General features: G+C 33.1%; 3 protein-coding genes across 6 annotated transcripts; 2 read left to right on the top strand and 1 right to left on the bottom strand.

Moving 5' to 3' along the window:
* Positions 1–4,203: 4,203 nt before the first annotated feature.
* LOC100813528 (casein kinase II subunit alpha-2) lies at positions 4,204–9,839 on the top strand. Its single transcript, XM_003517286.5, has 10 exons — positions 4,204–4,690; positions 5,104–5,233; positions 6,034–6,228; positions 6,496–6,653; positions 7,591–7,681; positions 7,813–7,878; positions 8,185–8,267; positions 8,785–8,848; positions 8,930–8,998; positions 9,611–9,839. The coding sequence occupies exons 1-10, from the start codon at positions 4,605–4,607 to the stop codon at positions 9,668–9,670; spliced, it is 1,002 nt and encodes a 333-aa protein (XP_003517334.1). The 5' UTR covers positions 4,204–4,604; the 3' UTR covers positions 9,671–9,839.
* A 2,358-nt stretch (positions 9,840–12,197) lies between these two features.
* Positions 12,198–13,764, bottom strand: LOC100499939 (uncharacterized protein At2g23090). Its single transcript, XM_003517285.5, has 3 exons — positions 13,548–13,764; positions 13,327–13,367; positions 12,198–12,593 (listed from the first exon to the last, which is right to left on the bottom strand). The coding sequence occupies exons 1-3, from the start codon at positions 13,621–13,623 to the stop codon at positions 12,474–12,476; spliced, it is 237 nt and encodes a 78-aa protein (XP_003517333.1). The 5' UTR covers positions 13,624–13,764; the 3' UTR covers positions 12,198–12,473.
* Positions 13,765–14,683: 919 nt separating this feature from the next.
* LOC100812452 (acyl-CoA-binding domain-containing protein 3) lies at positions 14,684–18,600 on the top strand. 4 transcript variants are annotated; one of them, XR_001388599.3, is made up of 4 exons: positions 14,684–15,684; positions 15,851–15,956; positions 16,287–16,376; positions 17,398–18,600. XR_001388599.3 is itself a non-coding variant. In XM_003517284.5 (3 exons), the coding sequence occupies exons 1-3, from the start codon at positions 14,945–14,947 to the stop codon at positions 16,323–16,325; spliced, it is 885 nt and encodes a 294-aa protein (XP_003517332.1). In that variant the 5' UTR covers positions 14,684–14,944; the 3' UTR covers positions 16,326–16,717. The 4 variants fall into 4 exon arrangements, 1 of the variants encoding a protein (XP_003517332.1); XR_005892079.1 differs by lacking the exon at positions 17,398–18,600 and adding an exon at positions 16,472–16,717; XR_412928.4 differs by lacking the exon at positions 17,398–18,600 and adding an exon at positions 16,468–16,717.
* The last annotated feature ends 3,173 nt before the right edge of the window (positions 18,601–21,773 follow it).

The following is a 21,773-nucleotide window of genomic DNA, read 5'->3' as shown; positions in this document are numbered from 1 at the left end:
TTATCATTTGATGTGCCTGGTTGTAGGTGAATTGCAAAAATTATTATCCATGCAAAAATTATTATTAATTTGCAAACCCTCCAAACACCACCAAATCATTTTCCCACTCAAACCACCTTATTCTCCATTTAAGTTCCCAAATCCACACTCCTTTCCTCCAATTTCCCATGTCCAATATACAACAATTCTTTTATTCCAAATTCATATACAATCTTAGAAATTTGAGTGCTAATGGCTCTTCTCCAACCCACATATCTAGTCAAAATCTAAATACACCCCCCTTTCCTACCTTTCACTCAACCAATCCCTCAAACCAAGAAGTATCTTTCACATGTCACACCACCTTACACAAATCTCTCCACTAAATGGAATTTGAGTGCTAATGGCTCTTCTCCAACCCGTGTATCTAGCTGATATTTATCAAATGTCATTGATATTTTGTTTCCATGACATAACTATGATATATTGTTTCCACAATGACAAGGGGGTTGTTGTACTTTTAAGATGCCCCAAAACATAATAAATATTCAAGGGAAAGTGTTTTGAGTTTAGATTAAAATTATGAAACTTATAAAATTGATCTACATTTTATTTTCAGTGCTCGCTTCTCTTTTCTCTTAATCCCTGAATCGTAGTACTTGGGGTATAAGTTAGGACCATCTAGGTGGAATGCATATTACTATCAGTGACATAATATTAGCAATATGTCATAAATTAAGTTTTTATAATTTATTTCATCTTATGGGGCCAATATATATATATATTATATACTAGTAAATTTCTTAAACTTTGTGAGAGCAATTACTCCCATTGTTATATAAGGTGGATTCGTCTCCGATAACAATGAGAAAAAAAAATTATTAGATATGATGAATGTTACAAGTCCTTCTGAGGTCACTGCATGTTGTCCTAAGGCATTGAAATTCCATCAAATCTATTGTGCTTCCCTCCAATTCTTATCGTCTGCACGATGATTAATTACTATGTCTTCTATTGTTCTCATTTTGAATTCCTTCAAGACAATAGAAGTACCAAGGAGTCTATTCAACACAATTGGGAAATGAAAAAAAAAATTATGAGATTTTGTTACTAGAGTTCAAGAGAAAAATAAAACACCGAATTCTTGTTAAGGCTATATAATCCTTTGGTCCATAAGGATTTGTGGTGGCGACAATCACACCCACACCGAATTTTTTTTAAAATAAATTCATCAATAATAACAGGTTACATTAATTTATCTTCTATATAACATAGTAATATTGGGATCTAAATCAGCCTACAATATCTTATATGTACGGTACAATATATTATTTGTGAACAATATCTTATTCACGAACTATATCATATCCATATTGTACAATATATTATTTGCAGATAATATCTTATCCGTACCGTACTGTAGGACTTCATCCCCATACCCTCTACTCGCATCCTAACTTAACAACATGTAACCCAAGCAAGCCCAACGGACACCATTGTGCTCCGCTCCACTTTGCTTCAACGTTTACCTGCCCATAAAATATGAGTCTTGCACATCAGTGGTAAAGTAAGAGAAGGTGTGTGAAGTGTTTATGTCTAAAATTAATATATTGTGGTGGTCGATATTATGAAACTCATCGAAAACTTGCCATTGTGTTATGTATTGCTCCTGTATTAAGCAATTTAAGTTCACGCTGCATGAGCCCTGTAATCATGTATTGTGTGATGTAAGGATTTAGAGTCTATGTGTGAAGGAAACCCCTTCCCAAAAGAGATATAATACAACGACAAAATGGTCACTGTTGTGAGCTTTTCGGCTTGTGGCTTGTGTGGTCACCTGCTATTGTAGGATGGTAAACACATGATTAATTTAAGCCCAAATGAATAAGTTTGGCTGTGGTAGAATTTTTGGGATCAATTTGCATGAGCAATAAACAAGTGTCTTAAGCAAAAACTTCAAAAAAATTCTCATAAGCTAAAGATAACAGCTTCTGAAAAAATGTTCTTAAAAAATGTATTATTATCACATAGTCCCTCTTTTTAAGCTTATACAGTCCTGAGATCAAATTTTTGTATAGGATCTCCCTAGCTCATATAAGAGATTATCCAGTATCAGGATCAGGAACTTATCCTTCACATTTTGATTAATGATCCCCAAATAATCTATGGATAATCTACAACGTAGAATATCCTTGTCAAACATTTCATGCACTTAGTTAATTTCTTTATAATATGAACTATCACTTTTACAAAGATGGATGCCTATAAGTGCCTTTTATTCACATGTCTAGATTTAAGTAAACTTTTAAATTCTCCAAAGCCACAAGCTCCCCTATGGAATATTATACCAATTAGCCCATCATATTAATTATGTTTGCGGGATGCTGCCCGAGTAGTATTATGATAGCATACTGACCTTCATTATTATTGAAGTTTCTGAGAGCTAAGATAGAAGAACTGTTAGTGAAAATTGCAAAATGGAAAAGTGAGTTGAAAAGATAAGTGAAAGAGGAAGAGATGGTTTTCCAATCATTGACTGGGATAGTTGAAAATCTCTGTGATGTATATGCCAAGTTTATTATTTGTCAAGTTTTGCACCTCAGAATGATAATTGTTTGTTTATCTTAAAGAAAAAACTTCAAAAAGATTCTCAACTTATGAACTCAACTGCTGTAAAAGCTCTTTCATGCGACTTCTCCGAAAATTGAGATGCATATACTTACTCAATTCATTTTTCCATTTTATTTTCTTTTCGTATAAGTACAGAAGTTTATCCAAACAAGTTCATTAAATATTTCTATAAGCTTTTTAAACAAAATTTTCAGTTTTGTTTTTTCTACGTTCACGATATTTATTTATTGGATTAGGTTTTCACAACACGTGTCAAATTGGACTGATTTGCCATTCTGAGAGACTGCAGCGCTGGAAGTCAAGAATGAGCTTGATTTCAAGAATAAGGCATTATTTACCCAATGTATAGACAACCTCTTCATTCGACAGTAGTGTAACTTAAAATCATCAAGGAGGTCCGGGGCTTTACTGATTTAGGTTTGAAGGAGGCAAAGGATTTAGTGGAAAAAACTCCTTCCGTTATAAAGAAAGGCGTTTCAAAGGAAGAAGCAGAGCAATAATAGAGAAAATGAAAATTCTTGGTGCAAAAGTTGTTATGGAATGAAGTGATATATTTTGTTTCTTCCCGCTTTCAATATTTTAGTTGTTAGAAAATTTTGTATTGTTGGCCAAGGATACTACTTTGCTAGTGCTGTGTTAATTTTTTTTTTAGCACGAACTGGAATTTGATTTTATGCAGCTTACAATACAAGGGAATAATACTTTTATTTTATTGAGAGGGAATTTGATTTTATGCAGCTTTGCAACATTATTCTTCAATTCCCTCTCAATGAAATAAAAGTATTATTCCCTTGTGCAATATTGATTTGCAAACATTTATTTGCATTACTTTCTACAAGTAAATTAGTGTTTTTTGGACCTTTTTCTTGTATCAATTGAATTTTGTTGTGGTTACCATAAATGAGAAGCATCAACCAAGATAACGAACCTCATCTTTTGAATTGTGTTTGAAACTGGTTTTAAACAAAAAAAAAAAAAGTTTTCAAATTGATTTTGAACCAAAACTCAATTTTTGGTTTAAAATCTGTTTTGAAAACTGATTTCAAATTAGTTTTTTAAAAAAAATATGAATTTGACCAATCCATTTAATTAGATTTAAATTGAATTTTTAAAAATTCAATTCATATCCATCCTTACCGAATCCCAAGACATTGGTATCGACCCTTGTGTCCTACAACCATTCAGTGATTTACCACAACATGGACACCTCTACTCAATACTGACCATTGGTATAGTATGACCATCATTGAGGATAGATGTGTGATTTACAATGAGACTCTTGCTTAATACGTCCCTCTTATCGCCTTTCAAGACAAACAATCCCTGTCTCAAGTATGGATCTTTCATAGAACTATGTTACTATGCTAGGAATTGGAGTTGGGTATATTGGTCAGCCCAATTTACATAGATAAACAAATAGATTATATCTCATTAGCCTACAAATTAAATGGATCAGTATAATGGCCGGTCCACATTAGTCCGGTATTGGAGGGCTAGTTGACAAAAAAAATCATAAGACACAAACATGTGCAAGGTTTTTGCAATAATTTCTTCCTAAAAAAAGTAAAGAATCTTTCAGATGGATTCTAATTGGGTTGCTAACAGATATTTTTCGAGACAAGTCACTAATCGCCACGTCGATAGATTCTAGGGAGTAGGATAGACCCACAACTCGAAGCATATTAAACAAGAAAGAATCCCCGGTTGGAGATATTTTTAAAACGAACACCGGATCAAACGCAGCTTTATTACCTTGCCTGCGAAGCGTTGATAAGCGGAGGATGACATGGGCCCATGATGAGAGATATGCGCACAAATCATCACGCTATTAATACTACTGCTCCGCTACTTGCTGCCTAGGCTAGTGCGCACCCCTGTCTTCAACCTCTTACCGTGCGAATCTCTCAATTCATCAAAACTAACAACATCATCACCATCGTCGCACCGAAATCAATCGCCACAACCTCGGGATCTCAGATTCGACGCGCCAAATCATGTCGAAGGCGCGTGTCTACACCGATGTCAATGTCCTTCGCCCCAAGGAGTATTCGGATTACGAGTCTCTCACCCTTCAATGGGGGTAATGTTCCGAACCCTAATTTTTATGTTTCTTTTATTTTTTTCTGATCCCCAAAGTGAACAATCCACAATGAAGGGGAATTTTATTGTAGATAGTTTCTTAGCTGCTGTTTTGTTGCATTCTTCCCCATTCCTTGTGAATTCCAATGGCATAATGCAATTTTATCTAGCATTTTGTGTTAACTAACTGATTGACGAGGAATTATGCCATTTCCGTTGCTCTGATATGTTTTTTTATTGGATCGCATGTTTTTGCTTAGTTTTTATGTGGTAGGACCAGAGACAGAAGGTGGTCGAGAATCACCGTGTGCTGCTGAGTTCATTGATCGAATTTGTTCTCTGAATCCTCAATATAACTTTGTATACCATTTCTTTTTTTAATTTACTGAGCGAGTGTTGCCTTTTATTTTTCAGTGATCAAGATGATTATGAGGTTGTGCGAAAAGTGGGCAGGGGTAAATATAGTGAAGTTTTTGAAGGCATAAATGTCAATAGCAATGAGCGCTGTATAATTAAGATTCTGAAACCTGTCAAGAAAAAGAAGGTACTCCTTCTTTCGTTTGTCCTGCTTTTATCCCTACATAGTACCTGCAGACTGTGAATTAAGCCAGCCATTGGTGCTTTATCAGAACTTTTCTCTTAAAATCTGCTGCACAATGAACATAACAAATTCATTATGAGATGTTAAACATATGACATAATATAAATCGGTTTTTAACATTAAGAATATAATTGTATGGAATAATACTTTTAAGTTCTAAAAAAAAAAAAAATAGAAGGCATAATGGCATGGTATTCAACATTGATGCGATAATAGTTTAGTTATATAGCATGGCAGCAGAGACCACCATATAGGGTTTTAGGTGAAAATTGGAGATTCAAGCTTGATGAATTTTCTTGAAAAAAAGGCAAGTGTCATTGTAAAATATCCAGAGGAGTGGTTAAGGCATGTCTCAACTTATTCTTTACACACACACACACACGATGTAAGTGAAAACCACTATTATACCATTAAGTAGCTTTTTACTGGATCATTTTATCACAAAATCCACCGTTGGATAGAAAAGTCTTGTCACAGATACCATGTCTATAAAATTTTCCATTAATCCCGATTTGTGCAGTACTCTATTAATGTACAATTAAATATCAAGATTAACATAATATACTTTGAAATTAATAATATACTTGAGCAGGGAGAACATTTCCATACTGTTGGTATTAATAATATACTTGTCAGCTTCAATTGTTATTTTTTTAAAACTTATTTTGTTTCACGTACTATGCCATTTCAAATTCTTCTGATATTTTTTATTACTTTATGAGCTCTTCAATATCATTTTGCAGATTAAAAGAGAGATAAAAATACTTCAGAATATTTGCGGAGGCCCAAATATTGTTAAGCTTCTTGATATTGTCAGAGATCAACATTCGAAAACTCCCAGTTTGATATTTGAGTATGTCAACAGTACAGATTTTAAAGTTTTGTATCCAACCTTGACTGATTATGACATACGCTATTACATATATGAGCTCCTTAAGGTAGTATGATCCTTCAATCTCATGTATTATACTTGGTACTGCCATTCTTTATGTCCTCTCCGTAATCAACATATTGTTTTTCCATAAACAAAATTGGAGTATCATATCTTGAATAAGGCTTCATGTGTGAATACAATGTGCATCTATATACTGTATAGGGCCTATAGTCATTTGCTTCTGTATCCAGAAAATTATTACTAAATATTTGAGCAAATGTGTATTGTGAACCTTTCCATGTTACCTGAATGCTTTAGTTTTGAATTGCAGGCCTTGGATTACTGCCATTCTCAAGGCATCATGCATAGGGATGTCAAGCCTCATAATGTTATGATAGATCATGAGTTACGAAAACTTCGCTTGATAGATTGGGGTCTTGCTGAATTTTATCATCCTGGAAAGGAATATAATGTTCGTGTGGCTTCAAGGTACTGTTCTCTGACGAATAAACCATAGTTTCAAAGAACAGGTGTGAAATACAAAAGACTAAATGGTAGTATGTGACTTAAATTGAAACCAATAAGGCCCAAGTCAACATGATTTTTTTCAGAATGGACAGATTGATGGAAAATTGTCTTATATCATTTGTGTGGCAAGTTTGGTGTAGCCATAAAAGTAATTCTGAAATGGTGGAAGCATTTAGTACTAAGTATGGATCTGGAAGGGATTTTTGGAATTTTGGTTAATTGAGATGTGACCATTCTTGCTACCGAACATAGTGGCACTTAAGACTTGCAAAAAAAACATTATATGGTGAACTACTTTCACCAATTTATGCAAGATAAATGTTACATACAAATTGCAAATTTTCCTGGGATTTGAATAAAGCACCCTATTAATTGTGTTATGGTCCTTTCTCGGTTTTTATTCTGTAGTTCTCTAGCTTCTTGTAACAGGACAGTTCTACAATGTTTACAAAGTTAAATTAACTGAGGGTTTGATGTGAGTCAGAGTCTTCTGGTATTCTCGCTTACTCTTTTAAGCTGTCCAGTGTCCTTCCTCTTTTTTCTTTTCTAGCAGAAACACACTCTTGTCCTTTTATCTGGTAAAAATTAATCCCTAATCCTACACTCTAAAGTCTAAACATCTGTCAGCACTATTAGTATTATGTTGCAAATACATAATCTTCCATTTGGTTTGTAGTAAAAAGACAATCTTATCACCATCACAGCTCCCTTAATTTGATTTTCTTTTGACTTTTTTTTTTGTATAATCGTTGTTAGGTTAAAACTTGACAAGAAAAAATGATTATCAAAATTTTCCTAGGCTTATATTTTATAATTGTAACGTAAGGATTACCTGTGGTTTCTTTTTAAATGTCACTGACCCAACACAATTGTCATGTGTCCTGCTTTTGTTTCTCAGATACTTTAAGGGGCCTGAACTTCTAGTTGATTTGCAAGACTATGACTACTCATTAGATATGTGGAGCCTTGGCTGCATGTTTGCTGGAATGGTGTGAATCATAACTACAAGTTTCTGATTATATATGGCATACTCTTGACATTTATGCAGATGGTCTAAATTTGAGCATACATGATTAAAAATGTGAGATTCTGGTCATAATTTTCATTGTACTTTTTGTAGATATTTCGCAAAGAACCTTTCTTTTATGGTCATGACAACCATGATCAGCTTGTCAAAATAGCTAAGGTAATATCCATCGTGGTTTGCAATTGCTTATAAATGTTTGGTTATCTTGCTGTCACTGTACACAGTAATTTCATGTGTTAGTTCGAGACTATGATATATTGTCCTCTATTTAAGGTGGGTTGTTGAAGTATAAAATCATTGGCCACTGTTTAGCATATTAAAATATTCTTTTTTAATCAAGTTGCCCTTTCCTAATGATCCTTTATAGAGATACTTTTCTTTCCAGATTTAAGTTATTGTTATTATTGTTAGTGCTTGGTTATTTTTTTAAAGTTTATATTATTAATTATTATTTGTGATATGTAGGTGCTTGGGACTGATGAATTGAATGCATATCTTAATAAGTATCATCTGGAGCTTGATCCTCAACTTGATGCACTTGTTGGAAGGTATCATCTAACATTTAATCTTATTTATTTCACAGCAAAATTGATTTATTTATTATTAACTATTTATCATAAATATGAACTGGAAGTGTAACATTACATCACAGCAAAAGTGATGATTCAGTATGTGGTAGGCTTGGTTGTAGAGCACGTTATTTTCTGCATGTGTATACAAATTTCGTGCTTCTATGCTTGGGAGTAATGTAAGGGGATTTATTGTGATTGAGGGGATGGTTATTCTTTATTTATGGACATTTATTGCCATAAATAAATTATAAAAGCCTACTTCTATCAGATATATTAAGACTGGGCCTTGGATTTCTCGTTCGTAATCAGTTTACGGTACCACTGATACCTTTCTTTTTATTAATATTTTTCATTGCTGATTTTAAAAAAAAAATCACTAATTCCTCTTTAAGCTCTCCTTAGATGCGTGCTGCTTTTATTTTGACTTTATTTTCTGTTGGTAGATAAATGACTTGACACACATTTTATAATGTAATGCTATTTTCTGTTGCAGACACAGTCGAAAGCCCTGGTCTAAATTCATCAATGCAGATAATCAGCATCTTGTGTCTCCTGAGGTGAATCTTCAGTTTTCCTATCTGGCATTGACCTTGCATTTAGTATGGACTGCAATTTAACATTTCTTGTATGACATGTAGGCAATTGATTTTCTTGATAAGCTCCTTCGATATGATCACCAGGACAGGCTAACAGCTAGAGAAGCAATGGTAATGATAAAGAGCTCATTAATTTGTAGTTTTTTCAACTTGCAGTAACATGGTTCTTTTGTTGCATGAACTTTAAAACATTTTGGATTAACAAATACTTATATTTTGGAAAAATTATAGTTTTTGTCTTCTAAGTTTAATTTAGGTTTTAGTTTAGTTCTCTTAACTTTTTTTATATTCAATTTCATCCTATTAGTTCATCTTTCATGCCAATGTTTGTCTTTAACTTCTTGATTTAATGTGGTCTTCCAAGTTATTTCTTCATGTCAACATTTTGGACCAAGGTTTCTTTTGCACTGCAATCTCAAATCGTCAGTCAAAACTGTCAAATAGCCACTGAAACCTTTATAGCCACCCTGTTCCTGTCCAACCAACCTATCCCTGCTTTGTTCTCCGTTTAGACACCCAACTACCACTGTGAAGTCATCACATAATTGATCAAAAGACTACATTGAATAAGAGAGTTAGATGATTAAATTGAAACCTAAATTAAACTAAGAGGACAAAAATTATAATTGTCTTATTTTTTTCTCATATTGATTAATTGGTTAATATGTTTATTTTTAAGTTGTGTGCACTAACTTTTTGTTGTCATCTTGGTGTGTCCCGCAGGCACATCCATATTTCTCTCAGGTAAGGGCAGCTGAGAGTAGCAGAATGAGGACACAGTAACTTGATCACATATGGATCCATAAACTTGAGTTAATATATTTGGGATTGTTTTATGATACCCTAACGCGCACCTCCGTTACCTTCTGTTTATTAGAGATTAGTTTTCCTGGGGAGTGTATCGATATTATGTTTTCAGTTGAGGAATAATGCCATTGCCAGTTATTGAAAATTGAAATTGTCTTGAAAGTTGTGACTATATATAAGCTTAAAGGTGTGTGTTTTTTATTTTTTTAGTACATCTTAAAAGCGTGTTTGGAATTGGTTAGAGGCATTAACTTCCGTTCAACATGAATGAGGCTAGACACTATGATTCACAGTGGAAGTGTTCTGAAAAGTGAGAATGAGCGTTTAAACGGGTAAACTATAACATGTAAATGCATGTTTGGTTCAGTTTGAAGGTACAAAAATATGTTCAAAAGGTGTTAGATTAATTTCATTTCATAGGTCAAATTTACATCCTCTACACTAGATTATCTCTCCCACAAATTTCTCCCTGACAACCATTGTCCCCGATCACCGTAGTTGCCTTCTCTTTGCACAGATCCACACCCCAAATCCTTTTTTTTAGTGATTTTCTCTTCTCCTTTCTCTTCGCACAGATTTATCTCCCTCAATTATCGTAATCCCCTCCTTTTCCAGAGATCTTTCTAATGCTGATGATCACGATTTTCGTGTCTCTGGAATTGACTAGTTTAGGGTGTGCCACACCAAATCCGCAACAGATATACACGACGTCATCAACTTTATCGGAGCTGCACCAAATCTGCACTAACTTTGTCACCATCACGACTAGAACAAACACTGCGATGGGTTCACGTTTAACGCTCCAAAATCCTCATCTTCATGGTACGCTCGCACCAAATCTACAATGACACCGAGTTCGTTGAAGCCTAGATCTACGACACTAGATTCCTCAAGATCTACATTTGTTTCAATTCCTTATTGTTTTTCTTTATTTGTTTATGTATTTATTTTCCCTACTCGCTCTTTGGTGGAACTTTATGTTTGTGTTTATTTGACGTTGTTGCGTTTGTTGATTTCACGCAGTAAGTTATCGATTGCAAAGTTTTTATTGACAATGTGTAGTTTGAGTGCCTAGGGGATTCTATTTTGCCTAGGAGGATCCTTGTGATATTTTTTTTTCTCCAGATTTCTAGTGTTCACAGAGTTTAACAGGTTTTGGAGTCGGGAAATGCTATGAATTTCAGTGTGAAAATGTTCGTCTCCACCATTTTGGAGGGAGATGGGAAGAAGAGAAGAAAAAAAAAGTATTATCACCAAAAATAGTCTCCAGCGGCAGTTTCAGGAAGAAAACATGAATCTGGTAGGAAAGATGTAGGATAAGAGAAATAATGATCCATTTATATGAGAGTGGTTCATCCTAAAAATGGTCTGTTCAAAAAGTAAAATTGAAACACCTTGATTGTTTTTAGTTGAGCCTGATTTTGAGGTGCGTTACAGTTTTGCCCTCAGTTTGAAATGAATGTAAAGGGAATCCAAACTTAAACACAACCTAAATAACTTGGATTGTTTGATTTGAAAATCGGTTTTCTTTTTTTAGTTTTAATTATAAAATTATTTCACTAATTTTATTTTATTTAGGGTTAAATGTTTTATTTCCTGTGAAATAAAATGAGTGACTTTTGACCTTAGTTCTTATTTAAAAAAAAAATTTGTTTGTTTTCATCCTTAAAAAGTTAAAATCATTTTTTTTATCTCTTATTATATGACACTTGTTAACTGTAGGTGTTTAACAAAAAGCTAAGTGACCATCTTAGGTGACATCCACCAATGTGTATGGCACCACGCTAGCATGTGATAAGTCAACATTTTAAGGATGAACCACTTTGGTTAGCATAGAAATTCAAAGGTGAGTTTCATAACTTTTATTTCTTATGTATTTAGATTTAAATATTTTTTTTTCTCTATTTCATTCCCTTCACTCCCTTTCTTTCCTTGCAACCAAACTCGCCCTAAAATACACAAGCAAAGGAAATTTACTTGTAAGTAAACGATTTGAGATCTTGGTGGGTACTTGAGGACATGAGAATGAATCTTGGCATGTTTCCCACCAGCTGCATATAATGCAAAATCCGGGATAATATTTATATACTATCGTCTTATATCTCCAAGCATGGTGCAAATACTACTAAATACACAAGCAAAGTGTTGTACGGATATCAAACCACTTTTTTCACGTCAAAATACGGAGATAACACAAGCAACAAAATATTGCTTGAGTGAACATGGGATTGAATGACAATACACGTTTAACCAAGCACACTACAAAGCTGTGCCTTTGACACCTCAGTCTCAGACTCCCACACTTTCTAGATCTATTGATCTTTTAAAACCGAAAAAGACCAATTACAAGTCAAAAATTGTTTGGACTGTTAGCTTTTAGAAATAAAAAATGAATAGTAAAGTTTTACGGGATCAGGTCCACCCTGGTAAAGACTACATTTTGGTTCCAGACTCGTGAGCCGAAATTATTGATAGTCAGATATTTCCTCTGATAAGACTAGAATTTAGGTTTCTGTGACACACTTTCATATTAACACGAACCATCATTAAACAGTTACACCTAGACAGAAAGAGAAAGCATCACACAGTTTCTTGCCCTGTTATCAGGGAAATCATAATAAAATAGTTTTCCTCTCCTTGTCCCTCCTAATTCCCAAGGCACAAACACAGAAAAACACATTTTTATATAGATAGAAAATGGGGAAGATCTCTGTCAATAGGTTTTAAGGAAGAGGCCATAATGATATAAAGTTTTCTCCATTTGCAGTCTCCAATATGTTCACTTTTTCAGATGAGGAAAACAAGCATAAACATCAGATTTAGGGTGTTTGGCTTCAGCATGCTCCCTACACTTCACTTCCGATGTGGTGCACATAAATGTTTGCATGCACACCTTGCACTGCAATCATCAATCACAACATTATTGATGTTCAGTAAAGACTTCCAATTCTGCTGCAATCACTGCAGCAACATGTATATTTCAATAATATTACTAGAGAATATAAGTTGGCATACCCATGACTTTGATGCAAACAGCAAGTATGACTCTTAGTCTTTTCTTTGCTGTATTTTCCTTTTTGTTCCAATTAGTTTTAATGTTCTGAGATATTTTAAGTTCAGAAAATAAAAAGCATGTAATTGAGGTGATAAATTAAGAATTGGCGATTACCAGGCCTTGTATGAAACCAGAATCCCATTTTTACTGATTTACATTTTCCATGAACAGGGAACGTAATCGCAAAAGACATTCCAGAAATGAAGATAAATTGAAAAAATGAAACAGCCCTAGTCCCAAGGGATGAATGGAAAACACTACACAAAGAACTCTTTTAGCCGTAACAGAAATGCAGCCTTTATTAGCAAATCTATACAGCAATCTTCACCCAAAATAATGGAATAAACAATCAATTTGGACCCCTAAGTATTACTTTCTCCCGTGTAGTCCCCTCCCAAGTCCCAAGTATTAAATATCCATTTAGTAGAGAAGGTAAAACATCAAGACGAAATTGATCATTTATTGCAATATTAATTATCGAAGTTCATTATTCTATACAAGAAACCGTGTCAGAAATTCAACTTAAGCGGAGAAAAATAAAACGAGATGCTGTGAGAGATTACAAGCACCATATTACCTGAATCGACATTGCTTTCTTGTTTGAATCCAGCTGGCTTCCTGCGCATATCAAACAAAATACTAAAATCATGAACCAAGCCAGATCTAACACATACCGTCTCGATTTTCAGAAGAATTTTTTTTTCAATTTTTCAATTTATTTTTGGGCATAAAAAACGGAAGGCGTCAAAGGCTGGATTGGAACCCTAATCAATTGAACAACGATGAATGGAAAATTACCCTTTGAGGCGGCCTTCTGCTTCTCGAGGTTCTTCTCGCGTGCCATCTTTGCCTTTTGCCCATTGCCTCCTCCCATGTCTGATGCCGCAGAATGAAACCCTTAAGACCCTAAATTTCTTTTTCTCAAGTCACGGAAGCAAGCGCCGAAGGAAACACACGAATGGGAATATATGGCTCAATGGTCAAGGCCTGACGCTACACCCAAATTATTTGGTCGGACCAAGTACTTTCCATTTTATTTTATTTTTAAAGCCGCCGGGGTAAAGTTGTCTTTTCAATGTCTTTTATCAACCAATTTCCTATGAACTTTTCGTTCTTATTTCTTTCCCAAGTTTGTGCCATTCAAATATACGAGATTATTATTATTATTATTATTATTATTATTATTATTATTATTATTATTATTATTATTATTATTATTATTATTATTATTATTATTATTATCATTATTATTGATGAGGGAGTATTACAACTTTTTTTTTTTTAGAGAAGGGAGTATTACAACATCGGTAATTTTACGTTTAAGTCTAGACATAAAAAAATGTGTAAAGACATATATCGGATTTATAACAATTAATGTGCCATATTTAAACAAACTCACATACATTCTTTAAAGATAACATGTTTTAATTTTAGTAATTTATTTTCATATTTTTGTAATTTTAAAAGTATTATCTCTTTATTTATTTTTAGTTTAATTTAATAAAATAAATGTGATTAATTATACAATATATATTACTTATTTAAATTTAAAATATATGTCAAATAAAAATAAATGTTAGTAATATTTATGTAATGATGAGCATTTGATCTAAGAAATAGTAAAAGTTTATTTTTTATATACCATCTTCCTCGGTGCAAAGTTTTGTATATTACAAATCAATTAAAAATTATTGCAAATATATTTTTTAAATAATTATTATTATTATAAATTTAATAATTTGTGATTGAATGGGTAACATAAAAAAAAGTAAAAATAGATTATAATCGAATTTTAAATACTAATAGAGCTGAAATTATTCAACTCAAAAACAGGAAACTGTTAGATAGAAGTAGAATCCCTTCGCCTTGGGATTTAGTTATTTGGTAATTACAAAATCGTTTTAAAATTATCTTTCTACATTTCCCCCTTCTAAGTTCCTCGCCCCGGAGCTATTCGGGGTGGTGGAGGAGTCATTTTCCAACACCGACATGTATATGGCTTGAGTAAAACATTTACATGTTGCCACACCTAACATAAGTATGATATACAAATGAGAATATACCTTGCTCTTCTATGCTAAATCCACTTTCTTCCTATTGGTAACGTTATCATCAGAAAATAGTCTCTGACTTTGGTCCTCCCACTCACACACATACAAACTCAAATTCTTTAATTCTCTCTCCATTGGCAAGTCATGGAGCTCCTATGGGAGCTTGCCTTCACCATAGCTCTTTCTCTTTTACTTCCATTGGTTTTCCTCAAACTCCTTTCCGTGACCCCAAACTTCGAAGCAAATGAGAAAGTGGCTGTTATTCGGCGTGATCATGATCATCGAGTTGAATCTGATTCCAATAGTTGGGAAACGGATAAAGTTGTTCAAATTGGTGGGAAAATTGATGAATTCAGAGACAAACCTATAGTGGGAAAATTAGTAGTCCCGGAAATTGTGGATGTGAGTTGTGGATCGCCCAAGATACACAATTCAGAAAAGATTGATGGGGACAGACTTCACAACGAAATTGAACTCGAGGATTTGGCAGAGGATCCTGTTGTGGATGAGGGTAATGAAGGGGTTGTTAATATTAACAAAGTTGAGGTAGAATTGATGGAATGTGATTCTAGAGAGAACAAAGTTGAAGAGGTTGAGATCTCGCAGTGCGAAAGATATTATAATGAGATTGAAGAATCTAGTATGAACGAGGAAATGGGTGAAAACAAGGGCTCGGTGGTGGATGAGGATGATTGGGAAGGAATAGAAAGAACTGAATTGGAGAGGCGCTTTGGTGCTGCAGTTGTATTTGTCGGTTCCAAGAGCAATGCTAATCTTAGTAATGATGTGAAGATGAAGCTTCATGGTTATCACCGAATTGCTACTCAGGGTCCTTGCCATGAACCTCAGCCAATGGCTCTGAAGTTCTCTGCTCGAGCAAAGTGGTAATTGATTAATGATTGCCCTGCTTATTTATCTCCAAATACTTAGAAAAAGAAAAAAATTATAACCATTTCCCTCTACCTCTAGTTTTGGTTTGAGTTGCTTAGAGTTACAGTTACTTCATTAGATTCTTTGATGTAGTTAACTGGATCATTCTTTTTGTGTAAGGATTGCATGGCGACAGCTTGGGATTATGAGTCCAGAGGAAGCTATGGAGCAATATATCAGCCTTCTATCAGAAAACATTCCTGATTGGATTGTAGAAAATCCTTATGTAAGTATATCTAAAAATACTATTCGGTTGCTCACCCTTTTCTAAATAAGATAAGATATATATTTTATTTGATCTCTTTTTGGTCAGTTGTACTTTAACTTGATGAACAAGAGAAATTTTATCCTTTTTCTCAATTGTCCTGTCTGTACTGGAAGGAAGCCTATGCCTTCCCTGATTCCCAATTTACCCCTCTGTGTGGTGGAGGGATGATTTATTTCTTTATTAAATCTATTAGATAGAGCCTTGAAGCTTTATATTAATTATCCAGAGATGAATTTTTGTATTACGGATGCTACTATGGTTGAATTTTTATATTTCTTTTTATTACAGGATAATGCTAAACCGGCTTCTGCAAAACTAACCTTATGATTTGAAGGCATAGCTATTAGCTACCATGGCAAAGAAGCTGAAAATTATAAGGTATAACCATATAAGTTGATTGTTTCATTTTGAATTCCGACGCTTAGCAATTGAAAAGATTTCCAAAATGTAGAATTTATTGTTTTTTAAGGAAGTCCCCTGCCATTGGGTACTTAACACATGATAATGGAGTTGGGGTTTACCATATTTGGTATTCTTTGTTACCTGCACAATACTACAGATCCCTGGGATCAACGAACTGAAGAAGCAAATTCGCTTGTAAAATTATGGTTATTGAGTTGTAGTTGTAGGCACATTATCAAATAATTCTGCTTCTCTCTGTTAAAGAGGAACTGGTCTGTGTATGATTATTCAATTTAATGTCTACTCCTATTGAACTTCCATCCGTTGGCGTAGGTAAGATTTTTTGTCCAGTGTGCATATGTAAAACTGCGTAGGGAAGGTTGATTATAGAAGGATTTTTTTTTTTTTTTTTTTGGCAAAATCTTTGACTCACATAACTATAAGTAAGCGCCAAACAGAGAACCGCAACCATAATTCGCTTGCAGCAGAAATTATTTGAGCCTTGACGATAAATTGATTGCGTGTTAGTAGGAAGTAGGATTAGATTATACGTCATATTCATCAGTCTTTTTCCTCAATTTCATTTACATGAACAAAAAAACCAAAGTAGAGGAGTCAGATGCGTCAAGGTAAAATTAACTTCAAGATTTTTTCGAACGAAGATTAAATTGGAGATGGCAAATTGTAAATGCAAAATGCTCACAAGAGTATTCTCACTGAAAATTTCCACGAGGAGATCTCTTACTCTTAAGTGGGTACCGGATAGTTATTGCCCAATGTCCACGATCTAGTACAGAACAAAACTAGTAATGCTTGTAATATTTCTCTTAAGAGTAATCATGGTAGACACTGATATGAACAGAGTATAAATTCCTTGTATTCGAGGACAAGGACCTCCTTTCTATGCTAAATAAAATTGGTCTGAAATTCTTCTCCCTTTGTTTACTCATTGCTAAGGTATTTATACATTGTTCTTAGGATGAATTCGTGCCTGCAGGAAAGCAAAACAGAATTCCTAACAGTAAAACAGAATTTGCTGATTGCAATGCAAAGGGAATATTCCTAAGTGGTTGCAACTAACTCCTTCAAAGCAGCCAAGTAACAGCTAGACAGGATCTTCCAGTCGAGCTGGTCATTTAGTGATCCTTTTGGGCTATTGTGGTCAGTAAGGATGGTGAACTGTGGCCAAGTAAGTATTGACGCCACTTTCGAACGGTTGTGGTAATGGCGTGCAATTCTCAGCCATACGTGGATGTGTTTTGCATACGAGGGGCAAATGGCTTACTATAAAAAGTAATGGGATGTCCGTGTTGCATCAGTGCAAGCCCGAAAGCATCTGTTTCTAACACAAGAGGCAAAGAAAAATTTGGGAGAACCAGGACTAGTGCCTTGGTCATGGCGCGTTTGAGATTATCAAATGCAAGTTGAGCCTCAGGTGTACAGTTGCACAAGAGAGAATTGAGGGGAGAAGTAATTGAAGCATACCCGTTAATGAATTTGTGATAAAAGTCTGTGAGACCAAGGAATCCACATAAATCCTTTTGATTGGAAGGAATAGGCCAGTCTAACATAACCTTGATCTGGGATTGCTCAAGTTCAACTCCTTTGCCAAAGATAACGTGACCTAAGTATACTCCAACTGATGTTGCGCAAATAAGCACTTAGAATGCTTGAGGTAAAATTTCCATTGCCATAAAGTTTGGAAAATAAGCTCTAAATGGTGAAGGTGTGACGACAATGTTCCACTATAGATGAGAATGACGTCGAAGAACACAATAACGAATTTGTGCAAAAATGGTTGGAGAAGTGTACTCATTGTTGCTTGGAAGGTCGAAGGTGCATTGCAGAGGTCAAACGACATGACCCGATATTCGTAATGACCTTGATGAGTTTGAAACATAGTTTTCACAATGTCATCGTCGACCATTAAAATTTGATCAGAACCTTGACGTAAATCAAGTTTGGAGAACCACGACACATGGTCGAGATCATCCAAAAGCTCGTTGATTGTTGGCATTAGAAAACGATCTTTAATGGTAATGGAGTTCATGATAACGGTTAATTATGAGTATATTTTGGGGGGTTAAATTATAGAGAAATTTGTAATTTTTTTCTCTTCTAATTTTTCTTTTTTGAGCAAATAATTGTTAAATTAACATTATTTAAGTTTTTGTGCAAATAATATTAAAAGTGATGGATTTATGAAGTTTAGTGAGTAAAATAAAGCCCAAAAAAGCATGAATAATTAAGGAAATCATAGCTAATTAAGAAAAGAAGACTAATTGAGGGAATAATGGTTAATTAAGGAAACAAACTAATTGAGGAAGCATGACTAATTAATGAAAGAAGACTAGGCTAATTGAGGAAAGCACAACTAATTAAGGAAAGAAAACTAATTGAGGAAAGGATGACTAATTAAGGAAAGTAAAGACGGACTTAGTGCAAGAAGTCTGTTAATCTGCATCTATAAAAGAAAAAGAGAGAAGAAGGTAAAGACATTCACAAATTCCAACAAAATACAATTCTTTATAGAAGACAGAGATTAGAAGAAGGAGAAGCAGAGTCATTCCTTCTCTTTCTTATCTTTTCCCTCTCTACTAAATATTATTTTCTTCTTGTAATTGTAAAGTCTCCATAACAATAAGAAACTAAACCCCTGGGAACTTAACAGCCAATTACTCGTAATGTAATCTCTCTTCCTATTTATTTATGAATATTACATTTGCATTATCTTTTCTTGTGCTTAATATTATTGATCACCCATTTGCATGATAAGTTTTAGGGGTAGTTTGAAAAACATTATTTTCCAATAGAACTGGGAAAGTGTATCTAAATAAAGTCATTAGTAGGGATAAGTTGATATTTGTTTAGCTTGATATACATCTTTATTTTTAATACAATTTACTATTTTAGCTTTGCAAAAAAGGGATTTGGGAGAAAAAATAGATAAACTAGACTCTTTCGTGCAAGAGACCAAAGTTAAAATATACTAATAGATGCATATGTAAATTTGAATAATAATGAATAAAGAAAAATCATTAAGATTACGTCAAAGAATAACTTTTGTAAGTTAAGTTTCCAATATTCTCATCTTTTTTACATTTAATTAATTCATCTTTAATTCTTTTCTTGTTTGATTAAATTTTTGGTCAATAAATGTCTTGTATTCGAGGACAAGGAGCTCCTTTTTATACTAAATAAAATTGGTCTGAAATCCCCCCCCCCCCCTCCCCCCTTTGTTTATTCATTGCTGAGGTACTTATACATTGTTCCTAGGGGGGTGAATTTGTGCCTGCATGAAAACAAAGCAGAATCCCTAACTACAAAACAGAATTTATAGATTGCAATACAAAGGGAATATTATTCATAAGCAGTTGCAACTAACTCCTTCAAGATAGCCAAGTAATCGCTGGACAGTCGAGAGGGTCGTTTAGTGATCCTTTTGAGCCTTTCAGCATGGGCCTTAGGTATGTCTTCAACCCTATTGCTACCAGACATTCTCACTCTAAACATCTTGTTAATATTTTTTTTTATTTCTCTTTCTATAACATATTATACATTTATTCTTATTATTAGTTCACTAACATTCTCTCTTCTATCTTTTTCTCTCAGTGATTTTCATCTAAACTCTAAGGAGGTGTTTGGTTTGGTTGTTTTCTGTTTTCATTTTCACTGAAAACAGAAAACGGGGATGAAAATGTGTTTGATTGGATTTCTGAAAATATTTTTAGTGAAAATGAAAACAGGAAACAACAAGAAAATGAAAACAATAAATTTTCGTTTTCAGTTGAGAACAAAAATCTCATTTCGGGTAAAATGAAATTGTGGTAACAATGAATGTAATTTTAAGCAAATTTAAAAATACAAAAAGACAAGAAGTCAATATATCATAAATTTTAAGTATTTTTATTTCATGAAAACAGAAAATAAGAAGTCAAACTAAACATATTTTCAGAATTCTAATTTTTTAAAAATGAAAACAGTTTTTAAAAATGAAAACAGAAAATGAAAACAGAAAATGAAAATGCAAACCAAACACACCCTAAAGTTTTAAGTGAAGATGTCCACTATCCACTAACCATTTTTAAATTATGAATGCAAAATGCTAGCAATTACACTTCCTAGGTGGAGAGTTGTTCTCCATTATTCAATACGAAGTTAGTGCTAGACGCACATTTTTCCTTGCACTCGAAAACTACAATACGCATTACGTACCTTCCGCTCAAACGTTCTTCTGCAAACAAATGTCAAGAATCCGCTGTATGTGATATTGTAATTTCCTCACTGGGTTCCGTTGTTGTTTGAACAGAAAACACCAATTCAAAATTTCGTTAAATATAGTTGAGTTAAATTTTGAAAAGGAAAATGTTAACGAGTTTTTTTTAAGCAGTGTTTAAAAAAAATAGTAAAAATAAAATTCTTTAAATAAATAATGAAACATTTTAAAAAAATGTAACATATCTTTTGACTGATCATTTTAATTTTTAAAATACTCATTAACAATACCTCATTGTCCTAATTTTAATAAAAGAAATATTTATTCAATACACTTTCACTAATGGTTGGTTCAAGTAGAGTATAACTGCAAATGAACTTTATTTGCATGGTCATAGATTTGATTTCTCTATTGTGACTTATATAAGATTCTGGTATTTCAATAGTGTTTATTTAAATTTAATATCTTGGTTTTAAATTATTATTGCAATTAAAAGTTTAAGGAATATTTAAAATAAAAAAGATTTCAATGGTTCAATAACTGAAGTTTGATATAAAAAAATAAAAAAGTAAAAAAAAAGTATTTTAAGACTCAATTAAAATTAGGGTAAAATATGTTTTAACTTCTTATAAAATTTGAAAAAATTAATTTAATCCTCATAATTTTTTATATTAATTTGGTACTTAAAAATAAAACATTTTTTATGGTTTTTAGTTGCAATTCCATTGGAGTATAATTTGATCTAACTAACAAACTTATAACTTATAGGTTTGATTTGATTATAAATGAATTAAATAATTTATAATAGTTAAAACTCTCAAAATAAATTTAAAAATTTATTGGCTAAAAATCTCAAAAAATTACAACTTTATTACTTCTTAGATGATTTTTTCGTAATTTTTTTATGAGATTAAAGAAAAATATGAAATAATAATGGATTCTAATGTCTTTTTAAGAGTGTGTATGAAAGGATAAAAAAAATGTAATTAAGAATACTAGTTATTTAAAAAAATTATATAAACCTTTTATTTTTATAGAATCAAATAAATATAATTTTTTTCAAAAGGAATTAAATTAATACTTTTTAAATCTTATAAGATCTCACACATATTTTATTATTAAAATTATTAAAAATAAAAAATAAATTCAAGTAAAGT

Source organism: Glycine max, chromosome 1 (assembly GCF_000004515.6).
Source record: "Glycine max cultivar Williams 82 chromosome 1, Glycine_max_v4.0, whole genome shotgun sequence".
NCBI classification, from domain to species: domain Eukaryota; kingdom Viridiplantae; phylum Streptophyta; class Magnoliopsida; order Fabales; family Fabaceae; genus Glycine; species Glycine max.
The sequence above is the reverse complement of the archived record's forward strand: the minus strand, read 5'-3'. Positions and strand labels throughout refer to the sequence as shown.